Here is a 22,478-nt window from a genome sequence, read left to right as displayed (position 1 = left end):
CATCAAATTTTGGAAAGCGTTGAGCATGCACCATGTGGTCGCAGGTATTTGCTGGCATATTAGTCTCAGGTCGTGTCATAACTCCACCTGGGTTAAAGGTGTTGTAACAGCTGGTTTCCAGCTTTCCCAGATAAATACGAAAAACTATTCGATCACCCGACATCATCCCATATTCAAGTTTTCAGGTCCATGACGTGAGCAGGTACGGAAAAAACGGCCCCAAAGAAGCGACATCGGTGACGTCACACAGGAGCAGCGAGGGAAGACGCGCGTCTCCCAAGCCAAAATGGGGGAGAGGGATCCGTGAGGTCACACCGTGGGACGGCTGCGCCTATTCTCCGAACCAATGTAGCGAGAGGAAAAATTCTTTGTTCTACGGTGGTCTCATAATGAGTACGATGCATATATATTATGCTTCAACACAGCAGAGAAAGTGTCGCAACACCTTTAAGTGGTTACCGACAGCAGCGGCGTTTTTTTTTTATACATATAACAATACCGAGAGCTATAGAATGATCATTTTTATGCACCTGCCTTCAGAAGGGTGTCTATCGCTGTCTTCGACTGTGTGTATGCAGTACAGTGCTGATTGAACGACGACAAGTTGGTACACCTCCCTACATTCCGCCAGCACCTCCCCCCCCAAAAAAAAAATAAAAAATAAAAAAAGTCCCGAGAAAACCCCTGCCTTGGGTCCGTCCTCCGTCTTTCTGCTAATACGCTGCAAGCACCTAATAAATTCAAAAATAAATTCAAGCACCCAAGACCTATTCAACATGGTAGCTAGGATTTTGTCAAGGATAGTTCAAAGCTACCCGCAACGTTCCTTTTTTCTAAAATAGCGTCTTCCGCCACACTGTGTTAGAATGTTGCTGCTACACTGTTAGAAAAAAAGGTATAAAGGTATAATAATGGGCTATTGTACCTTTTTTATACCTTCTGTTGCAGATATATACTTTTGGAGGGTATAGTTGGGAGTATATATAGTACTCCCAACTTATGACAGTTTGGATGCCTTTGACGTAATAAGCGCTCCGATACGGCTATCCGTCTCAAACGTTCGTACACCACATCATCACTGAGCGTCCTACCACTGATGCAAAAAAAAACCCGCAGAGGGCGCAGAACGCAAGGCATCATACGTCACCTATGCGGTTGCCCGGGGCAGCAGCGGAGACGGTATTGCGTGTGTTTGTGGAGGCGAATAGCGGCATTATGGGCCGTCCTAAGAAGTGTAAGGTACGGTGGGGCAAGATGAGACACGAGGCAAGATGCGACATTTTTTGCTCGACGACGCCTGTCTCAGAGACGCGTTGCCCCATGCGCTTGAAACTCTACTCGTAGGTGGCCCTGCATGTCCGCTTTATTGCACGTGATAATTGTCCTGATAGGTATTTGCGTTGAAGAAACCAAAAATCGGTTACTTCTGCCTGGAATGTAAAGACCTGCAAAAATGGCACGATTTTCTGTAGTCCTTATTCTTGTCAGCTGTGCAGCAGCGTGTCGCAGGTTTGTTTCATCAATGTAAGTCCACATCCTATTCCCTTATTCATTCGTCTAGATATATGCAAAATATGGATACTCTTGGTTATCCGGTCTTTAACTGAAAAATTAATGCATCCGATGGTATCCACGGGGCAAGACGCGCCAACTTAATGTAGTTTAAATGTAATGTAATTTAAATTTAATGTAATTGAGAAACTGATCACTCAACTATTAGGTGGCCTCATGCATGTTCCTCAGAGATTCCTTTGTTGCATATTGCTTAGGATTTTCCAGCAAATTTTCCTGTGTCCTAGGATATTTCCAGCAAAGCAGAAGCGCACTCAAAAGCGAGCGACTAGCGACACACCAGACTGGCGGTGCCTTGTTTGCGAAGAACGGTGGAGGGAAACAGCACCGGGTTCTGTATGGTTTTATCGCACACCATGTAGGCGGTGGGCTCAAGGGTGCTGTGTAGGTGCTTAAATTGCAAAAACTAATTTGTATAGTTCATAACCACGGAGTGTCTCATCTTGCCCCACGCGCTGTCTCGTCTTGCCCCGAGAGTTGTGGCAAGGTGAGACAATCTGCATTTTTTTAAAATTTCTTGTTCCGCGTTTATTTTAGAACCGGTTATGTCCGTTCTGATTTACAGATTAGAAGCTCTAGACCTCTAAGAATGTGCCATGGGTAGTTTTGAAAACACGAAAAATAAAAATTCCATGATCAATTGCAAATTTATGTCTCATCTTGCCCCACCTTACCCTACATCTTCTGAAGAGCATCGGGCACGTCACGTTGCATAAGCACGGGAGAGACGCGCCGCAGCTCCAGCGATGGAAACCCCACAAGAAGTCCTCGCATTAGCGACAGGCGAGCTTAAATATACAGACCTGTCTGTGTGTTGTCATCAAGCTGGAGGAAATACCGTGGAACAACTTTAACAGCTCTGTCGCTGTCGTCGATTTCATGCCACTGTAACTTGCATCGTATCTGCCATTTTTTAAAGAAACTACTGTACTGGTGCTGTAAAGTGCGGTAACGACAACGACAACGATAGATGTGTGTCACGCGTGACATTTCGTTCTCATTAAATCGTTCTCTTGACGATGTGCTGCTGCTGGTATCAGTTATGTTACTCCTTTCTACAACAAGTTTGTTTGTAAGGAAAAAAAAAAAGAAGACAAAACTCGTCTCCAGACTTGTTCTGCTACTGCTTAACATAAATTCTCACCCTCACTTCTTACGTGCTCTACTCGCCCAGTATTTCAAGCTTCTAAGCTCCATCGCTGTTTCACGCTTTCTGTGACCCGTAGCGGCGTGTTCCGTGACGGTGTTGCCTTGCGGATCACGCCTGCGAGTTGCTTTTTGTTGTTGGTAACACAGGACGTAGTCGAACAGAATCGAAAATGAAGATACAGAGCACTCAGATTTATTTGTAGGGCACATCCTGCGCAGTCACATCCTTATAAAATGTCATACCTGCGACGACCTTTGCCCGACGTTTAAATTCTGTCACGGAAACAACGGACCAGTCGTCGAGATAAATGTTCTCTCTCCAGATCCACTGTCCGCTTCACAAACGAAATTAGTTCGCCGATAACCGCGCGGGAACGCGACACTCCTGGGCAGCCGTCTGACCATTCGACGAGGGCACACCATCAAGACTATAACTTCGCATGCGATTCAGCACTGAGCAAATAGGTTCGTGCGTAAGGTACTTCCCTGGTCTGACGCGAGCGGCTTCTGCCATGATTTTAGCCACACAGACGCTAATCTCCCTCTCGCGGCGCGCAAACTTTGGTAAAATGGCGTTGCGGAATATTAGGCTCGCCCCTCTGCTAGTGGGAGACTGCAACCAAAGGACAACGCCCATCTTGAGCTGGTTGCACAGGGGGATGTCGGCGATGATGCAGTCGACGATGGGCTCCATGGTGAGCAGGGGGGCCAGGACGACCCAGTACATCATCCAATGGGCGTAATCCCGTGAATTCCGTGACTCCATCGCCTTGCAGGACGCGTATGCCGGGTACAGTGCACCGACGAAGAGGATGAGTAGCCGGCACAGGATGGCTGGCAGCAGGCTTACCAGGAGGAGCAACAGCCAAGTCATGGTCCAGTCGGAGGATGAATAGAAGTATATGGTGGAAGTACTATTAACGGGGGGTCCCGCTGGACGCGCCGTCGAAGGTTGCAATTTTGAGTCACTCTTTGCCACTGCCGAACACTTTTGAACGCCTGCACGTGAAGGTAATCTTACTCTTCTTCATGTCACGCGCACCTGGTGACAGCGCAGCCAAGGGGTGCGTTTTTATGGCGAATTCGGGTGGTCATTTCGGAGCAACTTTTTTTGCGAGATCTCGAGCAGTCATGTTCGCTTGGTCAAAATGAAGCAAATCTTCCATGTTCGCGTGGCGCTTTCCGAGCGCTCGGAATTTGCTAGCTAGCACTTTTTTTGCCCGGTCTCAAAACGATCGAGCAGCAGATTGCTCAACTGTATCCGGTGTCGTCACATCCGCACTGCAACGGTGGCGAGTGCCCTCATTGGCCCGCATGTTGAAATCACGTGGTTTAGCAGACGACAGAACGCGAAGACTTGCGACCGCGACGCCCCTAGCGTGATCCAAGTACCTAAAACCGCTAGATTCCTAGCAATCATGTTCGGGTGGCAACGGTCACGTGATCCAGCTCGGTCGCCGACCTAGCAATTTCCGAGCGCTCGGCCGTTTTGCTACGAAATGACCACCCGAATTCGCTATTATTCAACCCGGGTAGCCAAGAGTTGGGTAACGACGTCAGAGCCTTTATCATCACGTGACTCCAGAGTAGCCACCTTTGACCGTAATTTTCGAACGGCTAGAGTTACTCTGCGTTCAAAATGGCGGACTGGCCTTAGCGGCCTGACGGGCGAGACGATGTGGAAGTGCTGGCAGACACTCTGTTTAACAGCTTAACGCAGATGCGTGCACTCCAGCAGATTTTGAAAATGCTCGACAGTTTTTAACCAGTCCTACATTTCGAAATTGAACACCACCCATATTGTCTGTCAACAGGACGGTTGGTAGCAGACGACGCATTGTCGTCTGCTAGCTTGTGTGTGACGTCAGAACGACGGCTACCCTTCTCCTGAGCAGAGTAGAGTAGAGTTGTCACTCCCTGGCTACTCTGGCTAATTTTCGCCGCAGAGTTATGACGTCATTTCCGCTAATCTGGCTACTCTGGCTATTTTTCGACGGCTGAGAGTAACTCAGAGTTGCCAGAGTTGAATAAGAAAACGCACCCAAGGTAAACGTTCACATTTACGAGCGTACATTTACTTTGGTGCAGCCTCATATACCGCCAAAGATGCCGCCATGAAGTTATTTCGTTTTGCGTTTCTCTGTGTGGACAACAAGCGTACATAAGTAAGGACATAACGTAAGGACATAACAAAGCGTTTCGACAGCCACATCTGTGCCTGTTCGCAAACCAACTTCAAATACGCGTGCTTAATTTGAACTGTGAGTTACCCTGTGCTAACTCTGCGTGAATGTCACCAGAAAAGAATGATTTAATAAAAATAACTAAAAGTAGATTTAATATGGGCGTTCGACTGCATCTAACGGCTCTAGTAGTCTGCCTCCAGGGCAGGGTAAATAATAATGGGTAAATAAATACCTTTAGCTTACTTTATTATTTACTATTACTCGCTGAGCCTTCAAGAGCAATCGAAAACTTGTTGCTAAATTTTTCTACTACCCACTACTACTTTTTTTTCCCCTTGGTCAAACACTACTTGTGCGGAGTGTCATCTATAGAGGCCTGCTCGAAGTGATGTGTTCACCGCTAGCACAGATAACGGTTTTGCAAAACTAGCAGTCGCCAAGGCACCTGATTCCGCGGGATTTCTTTTTCGTGTTTTTCTTTACTCTGTCTTTTTTTTATGTTGCGAAACTGCGCGAACCACAACATCGTATTGCTCACTTATTTTCACGTCCGATGGCAGATTTGCACGTAACCAAATTCATCGCGTCTTTTTAAGCAGTTACATTGTTTATTGCTACACCAATGCAAATAGATGTGTTTTCTCTCTCTCTCTCTGCTATACTGAAAAAGGCGAACTGCATCAACAGGAGCCGAGAAACGAACTCCGTACACGCCGAGTACACGAGTAAACGCCGTCGTACGGCATTGTTCGTACCGCAGCGTTGCAGAGGCCACTCTTGAGCTGCTGTTCCGACAGGCAGCGGATAAAAAGCTTAGTTTGAATCTGAGTATAACAAATTACTTGTCTAAGAAAAATCCGGAGACTTTGTTGAGTATGCTACCTCGCGATCTCTGCTGTCATATTGCATCTGCCACACCATGTTCACATCGCGAGCAATCGTTCAACCGAAATGCAACGCAAAAAGTGTTTTACCGTCTATCGACCTGTGACTGATATCGGATGCATCTCGAATATGGTATATGCCATTCGATATTTCGCTACGGGCAGTCAGCGATGCCATCCAAGCGTGTTTGTAGTCATTCGAAAAGGCGGAGTGGCCATTCGAAGGTTATGCACGAAGCTCCTATGGAATCACGGTGTTTACCACCTGAAAGCAAAAACCTACGTTGCAAAATACAGGAATCCCAGAGATCAGGGGAGTACAAGAACGTGAAATCGGTTTTGTTGCTTTTGTTTGGTGTCTCTTTCCTCTTTCCCAGCATCGTCTCGGGGATCTTTGGCCTTTTGCTACCGCTAGGGTTGCCACCAGGCCGGTGTTATACCGGCACGGCCGGTTATTTGCTCTCTCTGTCGGTTGCCGGTAGGAAGGTGATACCGGCAGCCTTTTGCCGGTATTTGTGGCTCAACACCTTTCTTATGGGCCTTTACGGGGTTTTCCTTTCAGCATTCCACTGCAGCTTGAATAAATCTGGAGCACAGCCTCAACTCCCTAGTCACCAGTCGTTTTCTTAGTTATTCATTATTATTATCATTGTCGTCTTGAGCCAGTACGCTCGTTCTTTCTCTCTCTCTCTGTATACCTTCCACCCCTCACTTACTTTCCCTTTCCCACGCACATTTCTTCCTTTCCCTCTATTCCACCTCCTCTCCCTCAGCCGGTATTTTTCACTACGAAAGGTGGCAACCCTAGCTACCGCTGAACTACGTTGTTGGTCTCTTATCGAAACTGTGTGTCCGTTTGAATATGTCAAAGCACGTGTTACGCACGTATTTAATGTTCTTACTTCAAAATGCTATTCTTCCTCCCGTGGTGACGTTAACGTAGATGTCCTTGATTGCCTGCACTACGAAACTTTCATTACTCACTTGTAATCGTTATATTTTCTCCAAATTACATCTAGTAGTCGGGAAGAACGTCGCCTGTAACCGTTGAAAAATTGCCGTTCACGTTGGCGCATGCGCACTGCGGGGCACCGCGTCAATCTGCTTGTTGTGTATCTCTATGCGGGCTATACCGAAAAATGCAGCGATCCGGTAAAAGTAGGCGATGGGAGAATCAGTATGGGAGAATTCGTCACGATACCCAAAACTCCGGGTTGTCATATCACGTAGACTTGTGTGGATGTGGGCTCGTATATATAAAAATACAACGGTCATCAGATTTTCGAAAGACTTGCACACACACCACGTAGTTGAAACAGAACTGATAACACAAGAAGGAGATAACTTTGTGAGTAAAGCAAGAGGACTTCTTACAGATAAACAGCGGTTCCTTATCAACTCCGAGACATGGTAAGGGTAGCACGACCTTTGATTAAAAACCGGAAGCCACAGGTTGCGGCCTCTAACGAAATACCACTTTTCTCGTTCTTTGTTATTGTGATAAACCTGGTTGAAAGTGAAGTGTGTCTTTCGTGTCCATCTTCGTCTTTTGCTTCGCTCCAAGCGAAGGATGGCAGAATCAGGAGTCGCCGCAGTTTCTTTCCTTTAACCACAGGTATCTGTCACATTCTAGGTCCGGTAATATAATTCCGTGATTACTTTTTTTGAGTGAATAAGTAGACATGCCATCTGTCATGTAGGTGTTGTCTTGTCTCCCTTGCCTTCGTGAGTAGTACTCGCTCATGTTGACGTTCTTGCCACTGACGAAAGCACCCCTGAATGCTCGTTTTGTAATACCTCTAATAGCCCTGATTTGCCTCGTCATCTTCAACGAATCAGCTGTTTTTCTGTCGCGTAAGATGCTCCAAGAAGTCGCATAGACACGGAAACAAAAATATGTGTAAGCCGAACTCTCTCGATCATCATGAAGTGCGGCGCCCGAAGCAGGTAAGCGTGGGAAGACCTCGATATTCCCGGTTGCGAAATCCGCGATCTCAAAACAAGAAAATCTACGAGAATGCTATAGATTGCTTCTTAAAATAATATGCCGTGTTTAGAAACACGATATTCACTATTTAACCACTCAAATTCACGTGTCTTTGAAACACCCCATCTCATCGTCATCATTTATTGTTGTTCTTGTGTTCACGTGTCTTTGATGTCTGTCCAAGTCGTTTTAGCGAACAAAGGCCACACTTTTGCGGTCGTTAGGCTTAGCGGGGCGGACACAACGTAACAGCATGTTGGTTAGTTTATTATTAGGTTAGTCCAAGTTCGGTGTTTGCATTCGTATGTCCGGGTTAGTCTAAGTTCGCTGTTGGCAGTTTCCCGCGCGCGACTGAGCATTTTATAGTAAGATAACATTTATTTACGGTAGTTTACTTTTCAACGGGGATTTCGATCACTTTATTTCGAGGTACACCCGTAAACGTTCACGGAGAGGATTTTACACAGAGATGCGGGGAGATATCGTGTTTTGCATGTGCGTCTGCATACAGGGAACACTGGCCTGTACTCCCTTGTCGTCACTTATTTTTTATTTTCTTGAATTCACAGTCACATATGTGTTACATTTATCGCATGCGTACGTTCTCGTGTTGTGTGGTACTCACTTCCAACACGTGTGGAAATTAAAAACAAAAGTTAAAAATCTACAAGGATGCGTAATTGATTTTGTCTTTTTACTGAATTCCACAGAAGAATCGCCGCACAACCACGTGGAAAAAGTTCGAGAACAAATTTGAGAACATATATATATATATATACACATACAGAGAACGAAAACGCTATGTGGACAGAGCATCCACGCTCAGGCACTCGCGGAAAAATGTAATTTCACTCGTTCCCCCCCCTTTTCATACCAGCCATGAATGAAATTCCTCTGGCTGACCGCTTTCCACTCTTTGAACAGAAGCAAATACACGTAAACAAAGATCTAGAAAGACGAAAAAACACACATTCCTTCCGGTGGTCGTGCGGTGGGTTAGAAAGAACCAACTAGTTCGTGGAAGTAATCCAGGCAGGCGAATAAACTCCCGACCACACAGACTGCTTGGCGCAGCAGAAACCCAGGAGAGAGTTTTAATTTTTGTACCCGCGAAAACTTGTAACAATGCGAGTGGAATATAATTGAAGAACGAGGTGTTCTTTTTTTTTTTTTTTTTTATTAACTTTATTAATTGCGATCGCTTTTTTGCTTTATTGTTCTGGTCGCGGATCGGAAAAGTGTGGGCGTGTTCATACTGGTCGTGGTTGTTAGCAAATGACTGCGTTCGTTGAAATTAGTCAGCTTTATTCTCTTGTAGTTCCAACGTATACGTTCGCGGTGGCGTATAATACATTTCGTTTTGTTGATACGAGTCATACGCTGGAGAATAGTTCGATATCTGCGAACGTGGCTTTCATTCTGCTGCTCATTACGCAATCGTTTCAAACACCGCTCGTATATAGCTTCAGTTGCTTCGCGGTACCAAGGCGGAGTAATAGCGATAATAATTGATTTGAAACGTGAGGCTCGGTTAGTACAGTTACAGTCAGCGTTACGAAATGTATTAGTAACATGGAAGTAAAAAAAAAAAGACCCCATTTCTGTTCCCGCAGGAATTTCAACTTTCGTTCATGCAACTGACGCTCATTACGGGAGTATTTAGCATGAGGGCGCTGTCCCCTCTCTCTTAACTTTTCTTTTACTGGATTCAGACGAAGCAACAGCGTAAGCATAATATACCTGGCTGCGTGGGTGTGGTTTCCAATATACGTACACTCTGAGAAAAAAGGGAGTACTTTTACTCCTTTTGGGGAGCAATCGCATTGCCACAAAAAATAGTCCCTTTCGGGAGTAAATGCACTGGAGTAAATGAATGTCACAGAGTGAAGACCGCATTTCACGCGCTGTTGTAAGAGTCCCGGGTACATAATTGGTGCGCATGCATGAAAATACTTTGAAGCAAACCGTCAACCGTGATATATCGAGTGATATAAAATCTTGCGCCATACTAGGGCACAATTTGCGAAGAAAGATGCGCTAACTGTTTCTTACTCTATGTGGCTGGAAAATTGCTACGTTGTGTGAGTTATACAGCCTTATGTCGTTCAAATTGACCAAGGGCACATATTTACGTAGACTTTTGCATTCAGGAGACCATTCGCGAAGTTTAGTGACAATTTGCAGTCCTGGGGAGTAAACGTCGGGACTAAATGTTGGGTTAGGGGAGTAAACTGGGGAGTAATTGCAGACTAGGGGAGTAGAAGCTGCAATTACTCCCCCTTTTACTCCTTTTTTCCTTAGAGTGTAGAATGAACTGCTCTCCTTCAATAACAGGGATTAAAAGTCTCGTTTTCAGACTTCTACTCAAGCATTCAAGTCCTCTTTTGGCTATCAGTGAAGCATATGTGCAGCCTGACTTCCGCCCAACCCCAACCCATGAGCTCTTCAAGCCCTCATCACCTTTTTAGCAGCAACAGGGCTCCTGCGTAAACTCTGAACATTCATCATCATTCACCATCTTCTCCCCCTCAAGCAATAAGATAGGGTGCCGCCTCAGTGACGTAACATCCCACATCATCACTTATTTGTTGTTGTTGTTGTTCAGTGTGACTGATAACTGTATACTTCGTAACAGTTCCTTGTAACAGCATAACATTTCACGTCTGCGTCCGAAAAGTGATGCCCCTTAACATATCAACGCACCTTCCCGCTGAATAATTAAAAACGGAGATTCCACGTCTTTTTCGCATCATTTCCGCGTCGGGGAAGAGAGAAATGAAATGACGTATGGTGGACACCGGTCCCAATATAATCACCTCGTAAAGGAAATATCTGTGTATTGGGCGAAATGGGCAAGCTAAGCCTTAAAGTAAGCTCATTAAAAATTAACGACAACGCTTTGCGCGCGCGCGGCTAATTACAGGTGAGGATTAATGAGTCGGGAGGGTTTCTGCATCCGTATATACTGAGCATAAGTTATGTGCAGTGGGCGAATCTCGCAAAGCCGAGCTTCGATCAGAGGAGAGAACTGTTTATGGCGGCTCGTAAAGGGGGGATATAATTTTTTTGCGACCTCTGATCCTTAGGGGGCAATCGCTTGGAGTCTCGATGCAGTTTAGAGCGAAAGTTATGAAGTTCCGCGAAGAGAGTGCTGCTATTTAATAAGCAATGCTCGCCGGCAGTTATAAATATAGCAGCTCCTGGAAGAAGCCGAGTTCAAGCCAACGAAATGCGGTATGCATGATGGGCTATAGCCCGAGGAAAAGAAACGCGTTGAAGCTGAGAGAACTGATGTTCTGAGGCTGGAACAACATAGAAGGGACAAATATATACAAAGCTTCAAATTAACAACAAGTTATAACAATATAATTATAATATATATAATATATAATAAATATAATTATAATAAATTAATAACAAATTAACGATGAAAGATGAAAGTCACTGAAAAGGTTAGCGCCAGCTGTATAGTATACTCGAACCCACATCTTCTGGATTACCGGTCCAGGTCTCTACCAATTAAGCTAAGCTAGCACGCCTTCTCAGCGACTTCCAGGGTGTGTCATCCGAAGGGGCAAACCAGTCACTCTCTCCCACTCATCCTTCTTTCACTCTTACATTTTTTGCTCACTCGTACACACATTCATACGACAGGGATCGACGCAAGCGGCAACTGTTGAACACGAGAGAACTGATGTTCTGAGGCTGGCTGAGTCCTATACAACTGGCTAAGCTTTTCAGTGACTTTCATCTTTCAGCGTTGAAGCTATTCGTTGCGAGATCGACGTATAGGGGGCGACACTATCACCTTTCTAGTGTGTATAACGCGCGCGGGCCGATGTTCGGAGTTGGTGGTTCTCTTCCGTAATTATTGCGTATATTCACCGGTAGATCACTTGTGCCGCGATGGTACGATACTGTTCGGTTCCTCAATGTTCCACCTACTGCAGTGAACGCGGAATAAACGTGTAAAAGCAGACGACGCGTCCACTACTATACGGTAGTTCTCCGTTCTCCGCGGCGCGGCGCCACCGTTCGATCTCGGAGCGAATACTGAAGTGCTTATTAATTATACGTTGAAGACGCGGACTTGAGTTATTAAGCGGAATTGAGCGGAGTGTCATAGAGGTAAACACGTTAAGGGCAGCGAACGCTCGAGAGTAAATGCACTGTTCAGCACGAAAATATCTCCACGTAAAGAAATATACAGGGTGTTTTTTTTTTTAAGCCTTTACAGAATTTTTATAGTTTTGAGAACAGCGTAGATATCGTTTTTCCAGTTGAGTTCTACGGCCAGGCTTACATCCTCTAGAAGAAAGCGTGCAACTACAAGATGACGAATCACCTGAAATTCATTATTAACTTTTTAATTAGGAGATTTCGGACAAAAGCGAGATGGCAGATTGGAGAGTCTATCCTATGGTTGCAAGCCATTTCACGTTTTACTAATCCTGAAGCACGCGCGCGCGTTAAAATATCCATCCCCAAATTTTGATATGCAAATGAGCCAAAATCGAAACGGCGGCGAAACCGTCGAGGAGGGTGACGCGTTTCTCAGCCGCGCTTTTTTTTCGGTTTCGGCTCATTTGCATACCGAAATTCGACGATGGATATTTCAGGGTAGGTACGTCTCTTTTCTTGATTTTTAAAAGATAGAATGGATTTCAACGAGGGTTGTCTCCCGTTCTGTTATCTCGGTTTTGCTTGAAAATCCCTAGTTAAATGATGAATTTGTTCATGTAGTTAGGCGTCTTGTACCGTGTATTCACACGAGCGACATTCCCCCAGAAGCGGAAGATGCGAAAAGCGTCATAGCTTTCTGCTGTCGCGTGAGCGCGAGCGCTCAACGTCGTGTCTTCACGTGCACTGCTAACTGTGTGGAATATCCTGCTACACAGCCACAGGATATTCCGTAGCAGACGACAGGAAAACGCACCTGACGGTGTCGTCTGCTAAGTGTCGTCTGCTAAATGCGCAGTACGCCACTCCCGACATTCCGCACCGTGTGAATGCTCAAAATAACACTGGACGGGACTTCGTCTCTGTGAGCAGTGTTTTCGCTTTTTCTTCCACTAGAATATTCCGTGAGGATGTCGTTCGTGTGAATACACGGGTAGTTACATACTTGCTTCCTGAGTATGTCCGCCTGGCCGTAGAGCTCAAACTGCTAAAACGACATCTATGCTGCTCTCGTAGCTTTTTTTTTATAAAAAAATATGTAAATGCTAAACACGCACCCTGTATGATTACGATAAGGATGTAGGACAGCCTTTTTGTAGGTTCAGTTTAAGCTAAGTTAAGGTTAGTTGAATTCCAACTGTTTTGGGTTAAAAGCACGCAAGAGAGTCAGACGTAAGCCGCAGTTTCTTTTGAATATGGTCGCGGTATTTTCTATGCTCTTCTGGCTTTTCCCGCAATGGTGATGAAAGACGGGTCGTACTTGAAGCATCCTGCATGCTGGATGTATTCAAAGTGGAGATTTTCAACTCAGCAATACAATATATTTATTGTTCGTGTACAATTTGAGTAGAAAATAGCGATAATTGATACGTGTTCGGCTATATGATTATCTGTTCCTACCATAGTATTCGGTCCGATTACTGTTTTCTTGAGCTTCTCACACAATTAACAGAATATGGGTATTATTTCACGCTTGCAGTTTTTTCTTGTAAGAGAACGGATTATACGCAAGGTGTTTTTTTTTTAAATATCTATAACATATTTTGTAAATTAAAGCTATGCGAGCAGCATTGATGCAGTTTTTGTTGTTAAGTTATATACAGCCTGGCAGACGTCCTCTCGAAGGAGTATATACGTATACACCAGATGACTAATTAGCCAAAAATATTTATATTCTTCAGTTAGGGAGTTTCGGGCCAAAGTGAGATAGCAAAATGACAGTCAATTCGTTGAAAGCCGTTCTGTTTTTATTTATTTTTTGTTAAATCCAGTAACGAACGCGTACGTCCAAATATCCATAACCGATTTTCGTTTATTTCTTTTTCTTTTTCTTATGCACATGAGCCGAAACCGAAATCGTGTACATCGGGAACGCTGTGAGGACAACATTCCTTCCACGTCAGAAGGCCACGTTTTGGCCAAGCTGCCTGGCATTCTGCTATCGGAAAGTCCACAATTAAATAATGAATTAATCAATGTTAATTAATTAGATAGCCAGTAATTACATGCTGTCTTCGTACAACTCAATTACAAACACGGCCTCCATACTGCTGTCATATCTATATTTCTTTTTAAAATCTGGTGCGGATAGAAGACACCCTGTATAACACGAGACTAACAACAATTTAACAACAACAAATTTAAACAAACAACAAAATTTTAACAAATTTAGACAATGTACACATTAGAAACACAAATGAGTTTATTCATATGGGTACCATTGCATATACCTACTTTAAATTTTGTGCAGTTTTATTTTGGCAATTGTTCGACATTCGAACCTACATTTTCCTCAATTCGGGTTCATAAGTTATTTTCTCATCATGTCAAATAGTCTTGTATGTGTTAGATCTCGCTTCTCGCATCAAAGTTGCACATCACAGATTTTTTTACATCTATTTGCCGCACAGCGCCAATGAACGAAGTAGGACCATTCCTTCTTGAGTTGCAAACATTACTTGTGCCGCTTGGCAAGCCGTCGCTTGGCTATATGCCAGCGTGGCGTAATCGGTTATCGCGCTTGAACGGTAATCAAGAAGTGCGGGCTAGTGCGCTTTGGCTTTCTTTTTCGACGACCGCCACACTTCATTCTTCCATGTTCTTAGGTACCTTGAGGCTTGGGTTGTGTTTTCCAAATTTCTGGTGATGATGATACCGATGGCCATGCCCTTCGTATCGGGAGGACTCCGCAGCTCTCTCTGCGCGTCTTGGCCAGAAACTTATAACGTTCCTTCCGTGTCCCTTTCGTTTCCTTCCACCAAATGTTTAGTCTCTTTTTGGTGGTGGTGGCGGTGGTGGTGTTCGCTACTAAATCCGAGTGCTTCCGTCAATGAGTTCGTTTCACTCTTCGGAGGAATTCCCCTGCAAAACAGCATTAAATAAAAAATTAAATAAATCCATAGTCTCTTCATCGGCTCCACAGATCGGCGCATTCGATTCTCGTCGTTCTTGTCGTCGGATCCCAGGTCGGATTATTCGCATTTATCGTCGCCCGCCATTCCCTCGTACGTAGGACTCCTGCCCGTGCCTCAAACAGCACTGTACTTGCGTTTGAGTTGTCGTAGAGTTTTTCTTTCCTAATTTCGTTTTTAGCTCCCGCGTATACCTCCGGACCTATACCTCTAGTGTTCCAGCCTCAAAAAGGTTACTTTCCATCATTATTTATCAGTTAGCACGCAGGATAAAGCGTAACACCTTATATAAACTCTTTCTCGTAACACAAGCATTTAATAATCCACCAGGTGTACCAAAGTTATACAGACAGACTACTCGGAGCCCGTCACGCCGCCTTTCCTCAAAGAGTCGGTGCCAAAAAAATACGCGATCGCTATCCCGAGTAGTGCACTGACGAGTACCAGGTTGATGGCAAAGCACAGGTGCATCGTGCCAGTGCTCTCAAAAGGGACGGCCTGTGGCTTCTGAGTGTCTGCCGTAGACGGCAGTATCATGGACGCTTCTTCGGAGTAATTGAGAGAGTCCTCCGCGTTGAACCTCGATGGCTTCGACCGGCGTCTCTTGGAATGAGACTTCTGGAAAGGGGAACTGAAGAATATGTGCCGCACGATCGGTGGAGACGGCGTTGGCACACGCGAAGGAGGCAGGTCTACCTCCGGGGTGTTGACCAAGATTGGAGGAGGCGGAGAAGCGGCCACGTCTCTTAGACTGGTCGGACTAGGGACGTTCGTGTCCAACATCCTCAGCGAGAGATCGCGGTGGCTATAAAAGGGCGATTTTCTAAGGGACCGCTCTCTAAAGCAAGGCTTGGCGTGACTCGCGGTTGTTGGTAGTCTTTTAAGTTTGGTATCGTAGTCTTTCACTGGGAAGGGTTCGGCGTGTACTTCTTCCACTGGGGGAGCGAGAACTGTTGTCGTCGGACTAGGAGGCTTTATGGTAGCAGTAGACGTGGAAGTGGTTTCAGTGTCCTGGGTGCTGGTGTAAGAGTCGGAAGAAGACTCTGTGGAGTTTTCGCTCGTAAAAGGCGTAGTCGACATTGTGACTTGCGTAGCGCTGCAGGTTTTCTTGTCCTTCCCGGCTTCTTTGTGGCTCCCAGTGATTTCGCTCTCTTTCAACTCTTCTCCTACGTCAAACGATTTAGTGGCGTCTTTCTCGGGTTCATGGGGAGGAGGAGGAAAAGGAGGAGGAGGAGGAGGAGGTGGTGGTGGTTCGACTGCTTCAATTGTCTGTGTACCTCCTTCTACCATAATCACAGCCTTAAGTCCAACGTTTGGGGGTAGGGGAATCGCGCCAGTTGTTGCTTGTTTGTCCTTGCGCAAGTCCCCAGTCTCCGGTACCGCCTTATCCTGTACCGGTTTGTCGCAGCCTACTTGCGTGTCGTGTACTGGTGCAACCACCACGGTAGTTGGTTCGTCGTTCCCGACGTCTCTCTCAGCCCGCTTTGCGCTCTCGTGTGTCATGGTCATGACGTGCACCTGGGGCTGTTGAGCTTTCTCCTCAGGCGGGCACAACGCCAGGTTCGGCTCTGTTTTTGCTTGATGCGTGAGAGGCGCAGTAATTCGCTTCAGTGGGTAGTGCCCAGGACGTGTCATCGCCGGTAGAGGGTATGGAGCCCCCGTACGTATCGCGTTCGGTCGAAGTTGTTGGCAGTAACGCATTGCAACTGGGGGCTGCGACGAAGCTGGTTGTCGTTGTGCTGTATACCGCGCTGCGGGTGGGCGAGGAGAACGGGATATGGGTTTTTTTTTCGTGGGAACTTGGAACTTAACAAGGGCGTTGTCGTACAATGCGGAGTAGATATTGTCATAGTAATACGGAAGTTCGTGACGTTTCGGTTGACCCGACACGAAGGGGCTCTGTGTATGTTCCATTGCCACGAAAGAACTGAGCACCGTATCTTTCACTGCGGCTGCGCGAATGCTTCCGTCATGCTCTGCGACAAACATGGCTGGTGTTTGTGACAGCGCACGTGCTTGCTGTTCAGGAGTCCGTACTACTTGTAGCGCGTAGTTACCGCAAGATCCGGCGGGTATCTTAGTGGCTCTGTTAACAGCCTGGGTCGGACAGTGGGGTTTTAGACCGACGGGCTGTCGTTGATGCTGAGGTGGAAAGGGCAAAACAACGTTGTTTGGCGAGGGAGGCGAAGATGCGTGTCGAACTTCTGCTCCGTCTTGATGCTTCGGTAAGGCGTAAACAGTGGGAGCCCTGGTCGGGGTAGAGTTCGTGGGACCGCCCGTGCTTTGAGCTGGAAACACGCCCCCTTCCTTCGGCAACATGTAACGAGCCATCATGTCTCCGGAAGAACTAGGAGGATCCTCTTTACCCCCATGCTTTACCTTGAAGCCTTTCTTCTCGAGAGGGACGGCTCTCAATGGCTCGCTGAGTCGTCGCGTCTTTTCCAGAGGAGTGTTCATCTTGTATATCTCCCCTTTCTTGAATAGATCGAGCTTCACTATCTCGCTGGCTGCATCGACAGTCTGCGTCGCGATCGTCGTTCCAAGAGGTTCGCCGGTATGGTCCCATCCCGTGGACGAAAATACATCGGACTTCCCGGTGCGGTCTCGCAGTGTGTGAACCGTGCTGAAGCTGGAGTAGCGGTCCAGATTAGGTTTCCTGTGGAATTCCGTGTACCTCGCCATCTCGTTTGGAGAACGGACCGCTCCATAACGGTCCATGTCGTCCACATGGCGTGGTCGGCCAATCGTGGCGTCGCTCAGGTTGGCGTAGCGATCCAGGTTTGGCATGCGTTTGTTGCGGCCATCTTCCTTGGCCTGGGTGGGTCTGGGGCCTCCCTGTTGCTTCTCCGTCGGGTCCGCGGTGTTCTGAAGCTTCCCGGGACAGGACCCGGTGTTCCAGTTTGGATTATTGACATACATTTGCGAACTATCATAGGTTCGTCGTGCCGTGCAAAACATGCATGCTCGCCGTCGCCTTCTTTCTTTCTTGTCATGATGGAATGTTTATGTGAACTTCCTCAGTTTCTTCGTGTCGAATGAAAGTATCGATGTTGTATTTAGGTTGTATGGGATTACGTTGCGAGTAATTTGTAATAACAATGTAATACTTACACGCCACATATATAGTATGCTACTATCTTAGAATTTCGGGAATGCGCCGAGATGTTGACTGTGGAGTCTCTGAATTGTATAGTTCGCATCGAGAGAAAATGAACGTATTTCCGAATTGCGTATCAGCTTCCGCGCGACGCGTATAACCTGGAAACAGACTTGTACATATTTGGAGTATTTTATTTAAAATACTGTATTTTAAATACAATTTGCGGTATTTTGGTACTCTACTCAATACTTTTTGTTTTGTGTATTTGTACTCTATTTAAAATACATTTTATGGTATTTTCTACTCAATACTCTAATTACATACTTTGGATCCCCCTCTCAGACTTTCTGTGTCTCGTCTTTCCATTATCTTGCTTGTTTAGTGGAAATTTCCTGAGTCCCTTGGACTTGACCCGGACATTGGCCCTTCTTGGAAGTCCCCATTTAGAGATCTTGCCCCGTGTGTACTAATCCTTGGCCAGTCAGGGTTCTATTATGTGTGCGTGTGCCATGACATGATTATGCCGAATTCTGACCTCGCCGAGCAGGGACCTGCTAGAAGTTTGCTTTGTTCTGCGTCACATATACTTAGTGCAGTTATGTGGTATCTCTTTGTCATCTTTTTGGGACTTGTGTTTAGATGAGTCCTATCACACAGGGGCGGTTAGCGTAGTGCGCGGGGTGTAGGTGATTCATGTCACGTAGCGGCGACTTGCCGCATTGACCAGTGACCGGTGACTTTTTGTGTTCAAGGATAAATAGTATCTTAATTGTATTTCAAATACGTTTTGAAGTATTTTGTACTCTATCTTAATTACATTAATTTTCATGTATTTATACTCTATCTTAATTACATTCTAACGTTATTATTTATTATCTTACGTTAAACACATTTTTGAGTATCTTGTACATGTCTGCCTGGAAGGCGCCGAGGAGCATTCTGTGCGCAATTGACGCGATTGACGCGAAGCACGACGTTTCGGTGCACGACAAGAACAATTTGCTGAAAGGCCGCTATCGACTGTGACAAACCTGGCGAAAGAACACAATCAAGGGAATGAAATGGATATATGACGTAATGACAACCTACCTAGTGACGCTACCGACATGTCTGACTTCCTTTGATACGACACAGAGTAGAGCTTCACGAAGAACAACGTTGATACAACTACATACACGGACATAGCGGTACAACACAGCCCAATAGAGCCAAGACCTGGCCACTGCACAGCTTATGCGAAGACAACTCGATATCACACTCAGTTCATACCTGGGCACGTCATACCGCACTTGATTTGTACCAGGACAACTCGCACCATTAGGGGAACTCATAACACACTCAACTCATACACTCTAAGAAAAAAAAAAGAGTGATTTTACTCCTTTTGGGGAGTAGATGCATTGCCACAAAAAATAGTCCCTTTCGGGAGTAAATGCACGGGAGTAAATGAATGTCACAGAGTGGAGACTGCATTTCACGCTCTGTTCTAAGAGTCTCAGGAACAAAATTCGTGTGCATGTATGAAAATACTTCGAATCAAACAGCCAAAAGTGATATGTCGAGTGATATAAAATCTTACGACTTACATAGGGCACAATTTGTGAAGAAAGAAGCGCTAATTGTTTCTTACTCTGCAGGAGTGGAAAATTGCTAACTTGGCTGAGCAGTACAGCCTTATGCCATCAAATTGACCAAGAGCACATATTTACATAGACTGTTGCATTCGGAAGACCATTTGTGAAGTTCAGTTACAATTTGCAGTCCTGGGGAGTAAATGTCGGGGTTAGGGAACCAAAATGGGGAGTAATTGCAGTCTAGGGGACTAGAAGCTGCAGTTACTATCCATTTTACTCCTTTTTTTTTCCCTTAGAGTGTACAGCTCTCAACGTGTGACAGTCTGAACTCATTCTAATTCTTGTCGCGCAGGGAAAGGCCATGCCAGGAACAATGTTACAGTGTGATTTATACTGGAGGAAGAGTATACGAATCCCAAAAATAACGTTTACTGAAGGATATTGAAGGGTCGTTGAAACGCACTGCTATGATTGTGGGAAATAGGGAAGTTTGAAAAGACGCCAGATCCAATCCAACGTTTTTGCTCATCGCGTGGAATATCAACAACAACAACAACAAAGCAAATAAGTGATGATGATGATGTAGGGGGATGTTTCGCCACCCTCTCCCATTGCTTGAGGGGAGGGGAAGAAGCTGGTGAATGATGATGAATGTTTAGAGTTCAAGCAGAAGCCCTGTTGAAAGTCGGTATGCCGTTTGGCTGACCATTCGTCCCTTTTTTTTTCTCTTGTTCTAATACATATATGCCCCCCTGTTTCTGCTAAAAAAATGGTGATCAGGGCTTGAAGAGCTCGTATCTTGCGCTGGGTTCGCCGGAGGCCCAAACAGTTGAGGAAGGGCAAGCGAGTGTATATCCCAGTGGCTTCAAGTTGGCGCTGGAGGACGCGTCTCTCAATGGAATACTAATCACTAATCACATGAATGGGTATATGGCCTCAATCCGTATTCCGCCACGCTACTATTCGCAAGGGGTTCAGTGGCACGCATCTTGTGGCGTTGCTTTTTAGATGTCTTTTTTTTTCTCGAAAATTGTGATCATTTGGCTCACCGTTATCTTATGCCTTACGTATTCGCATGTAATTTCAAAGTAAGGCATCTGTTCAAAAAGATTAACACTTTATTGCATTTTTTTTCACACAATTTCGGAATCCCATACGCAACACGATGTGTAGTGGCCACCCGTATGTCTCTTTCTTGAACGTCTAGACAGTTGCAGAAGTCTCCTGTGCTATCAAACACCCATGCAATCCGCACAGTGGCGTCATCACTAGGGTTCCCGTTACATGGTGCTGGAGCTCGTTGCGTCACCTCCTCCACCTTTTGTTTTATGATGAATCCCTTTGCGTTCCTGACGATACGCGATAAATATCATATCATAGGCAGCAAAAAAAAAAAAAAAAAAAAAAAAAAGTCATGCAATCGCGAGGGCTCCCCATGTCGTCGCAGAGAAAGACAGGTACTGCTGTGGTGAGTCACCCCCTTTCACCATCGCGTCACCCTCTCCCCCGCATCACCCTAGTGACGTCACTGGTTCCGCATAGGACCTGCACCTCACCTTTCGCAAGACGAGAAATATTGCTAAATAAATACGAGTCGTGATGTCATAAACCCGGGAAAGTGAACCTGGCATTTCTCTCCCGTTATATTGCAAAAAAAAAGAAAAGAAAAAAAAGGAAACGGAGATAGCAAAAATAAACCCTATAACCCTGTCGCGCACGCTGCAACATTTCCAACGCAATCGCAAGTTGAGCTTCGCTTTGAAAGCGTTTCGTTTGCCCTATAGCCAACGTCACATTCTTCTCTCCCTCCACATCCAGGTACCGTTCAAGAAAACCAGCGCTAGACCAAGACGCAAGAAAGATGGCGGCTTGTCAAAACTGCGACGACCCCAGGTAAGCGATGTGTCCAATAGAGGTTCCGGTGTCGGCCGTGCGTGTCGCTTTCTTACCGCTTCATTGCGCTCGCGCCCCCTACCGTGGCTTTTTCTCGCTCAAGACGAATGTGAGTCACCTTTCCTGGCGAATTACGCGCTCAGTTCGCCCTTCAATTACTGTCACCTTGCTGTGATGTCGTCTATCAAACACGCGCGGAGAGAAAGCAAAACACGGGCGCCGAAGTGGCTTCCTATCTCGTGTATACGGGTTGTTGGCTGGTTCCGAAGCTTTCGCTTATTATTGTAGCAAGCGCAGACATGAACAAGATACTCAAAAATGTATTTAAGATAAGATAATAAATACTAACGTTAGAATGTAATTAACATAGAGTATAAATACATGAAAATTAAAGTAATTAAGATAGAGTACAAAATACTTCAGAAAGTATTTGCAATACAATTAAGATACTATTTATCCTTGAACGCAAAAAGTCACCGGTCACTCGTCAATGCGGCTAGTCGCCGCTATGTGACATGAATCACCTAAACCCCGCGCACTACGCAAGCCGCCGCTGTGTCATAGGAGTCATCTAAACACAAGTCCCAAAAAGATGACAAAGAGATACCACATAACTCCACTAAGTATATGTGACCCAGAACAAAGCAAAGTTCTAGCAGGTGCCTGCTGGGAGAGGTCAGAATTCGCTGCCACCACGTCAGGGCACACATATTAGAACCCTCACTCGCCAAGGATTAGTACACACGGGGCAAGATCTCTAAATGTAGACTACCAAGAAGGGCCAATGTCCGGGTCAAGTCCGAGGGACTCAGGGAATTTCAACTGAACAAGCAAGATAATGGAAAGACAAGACACAGAAAGTTTGAGAGGGAGATCCAAAATATGTAATTAGAGTATTGAGTAGAAAATACCATAAAATGTATTTTAAATAGAGTACAAATACACAAAACAAAAAGTATTGAGTAGAGTACCCAAATACCATAAATTGTATTTAAAATACAGTATTTTAAATACAATACTCCAAATACGTACAAGTCTGAGC

The 22,478-nt window shown here is 45.5% G+C and overlaps 2 protein-coding genes across 2 annotated transcripts; both read right to left on the bottom strand.

Moving 5' to 3' along the window:
• Positions 1-3,070: 3,070 nt before the first annotated feature.
• On the bottom strand, positions 3,071-3,595 carry LOC135385071 (receptor expression-enhancing protein 4-like). The gene has a single exon (XM_064614247.1). The coding sequence runs from the start codon at positions 3,593-3,595 to the stop codon at positions 3,071-3,073; it is 525 nt and encodes a 174-aa protein (XP_064470317.1).
• Positions 3,596-15,223: 11,628 nt separating this feature from the next.
• On the bottom strand, positions 15,224-17,788 carry LOC135385070 (proteoglycan 4-like). Its single transcript, XM_064614246.1, has one exon. It carries the CDS (start codon positions 17,786-17,788, stop codon positions 15,224-15,226), a length of 2,565 nt encoding a protein of 854 aa, XP_064470316.1.
• Between the last annotated feature and the right edge of the window lie 4,690 nt (positions 17,789-22,478).

This window comes from Ornithodoros turicata, chromosome 2 (genome assembly GCF_037126465.1).
Source record: "Ornithodoros turicata isolate Travis chromosome 2, ASM3712646v1, whole genome shotgun sequence".
Classification (NCBI taxonomy): Eukaryota; Metazoa; Arthropoda; class Arachnida; order Ixodida; family Argasidae; genus Ornithodoros; species Ornithodoros turicata.
This window is presented reverse-complemented; position numbering and strand designations above follow the sequence as displayed.

Excerpts from the sequence above, each read along its gene's own strand:
- LOC135385070 (XM_064614246.1), bottom strand. The coding sequence starts at position 17,788 with ATGTATGTCAATAATCCAAACTGGAACACCGGGTCCTGTCCCGGGAAG.
- LOC135385071 (XM_064614247.1), bottom strand. The coding sequence starts at position 3,595 with ATGACTTGGCTGTTGCTCCTCCTGGTAAGCCTGCTGCCAGCCATCCTG.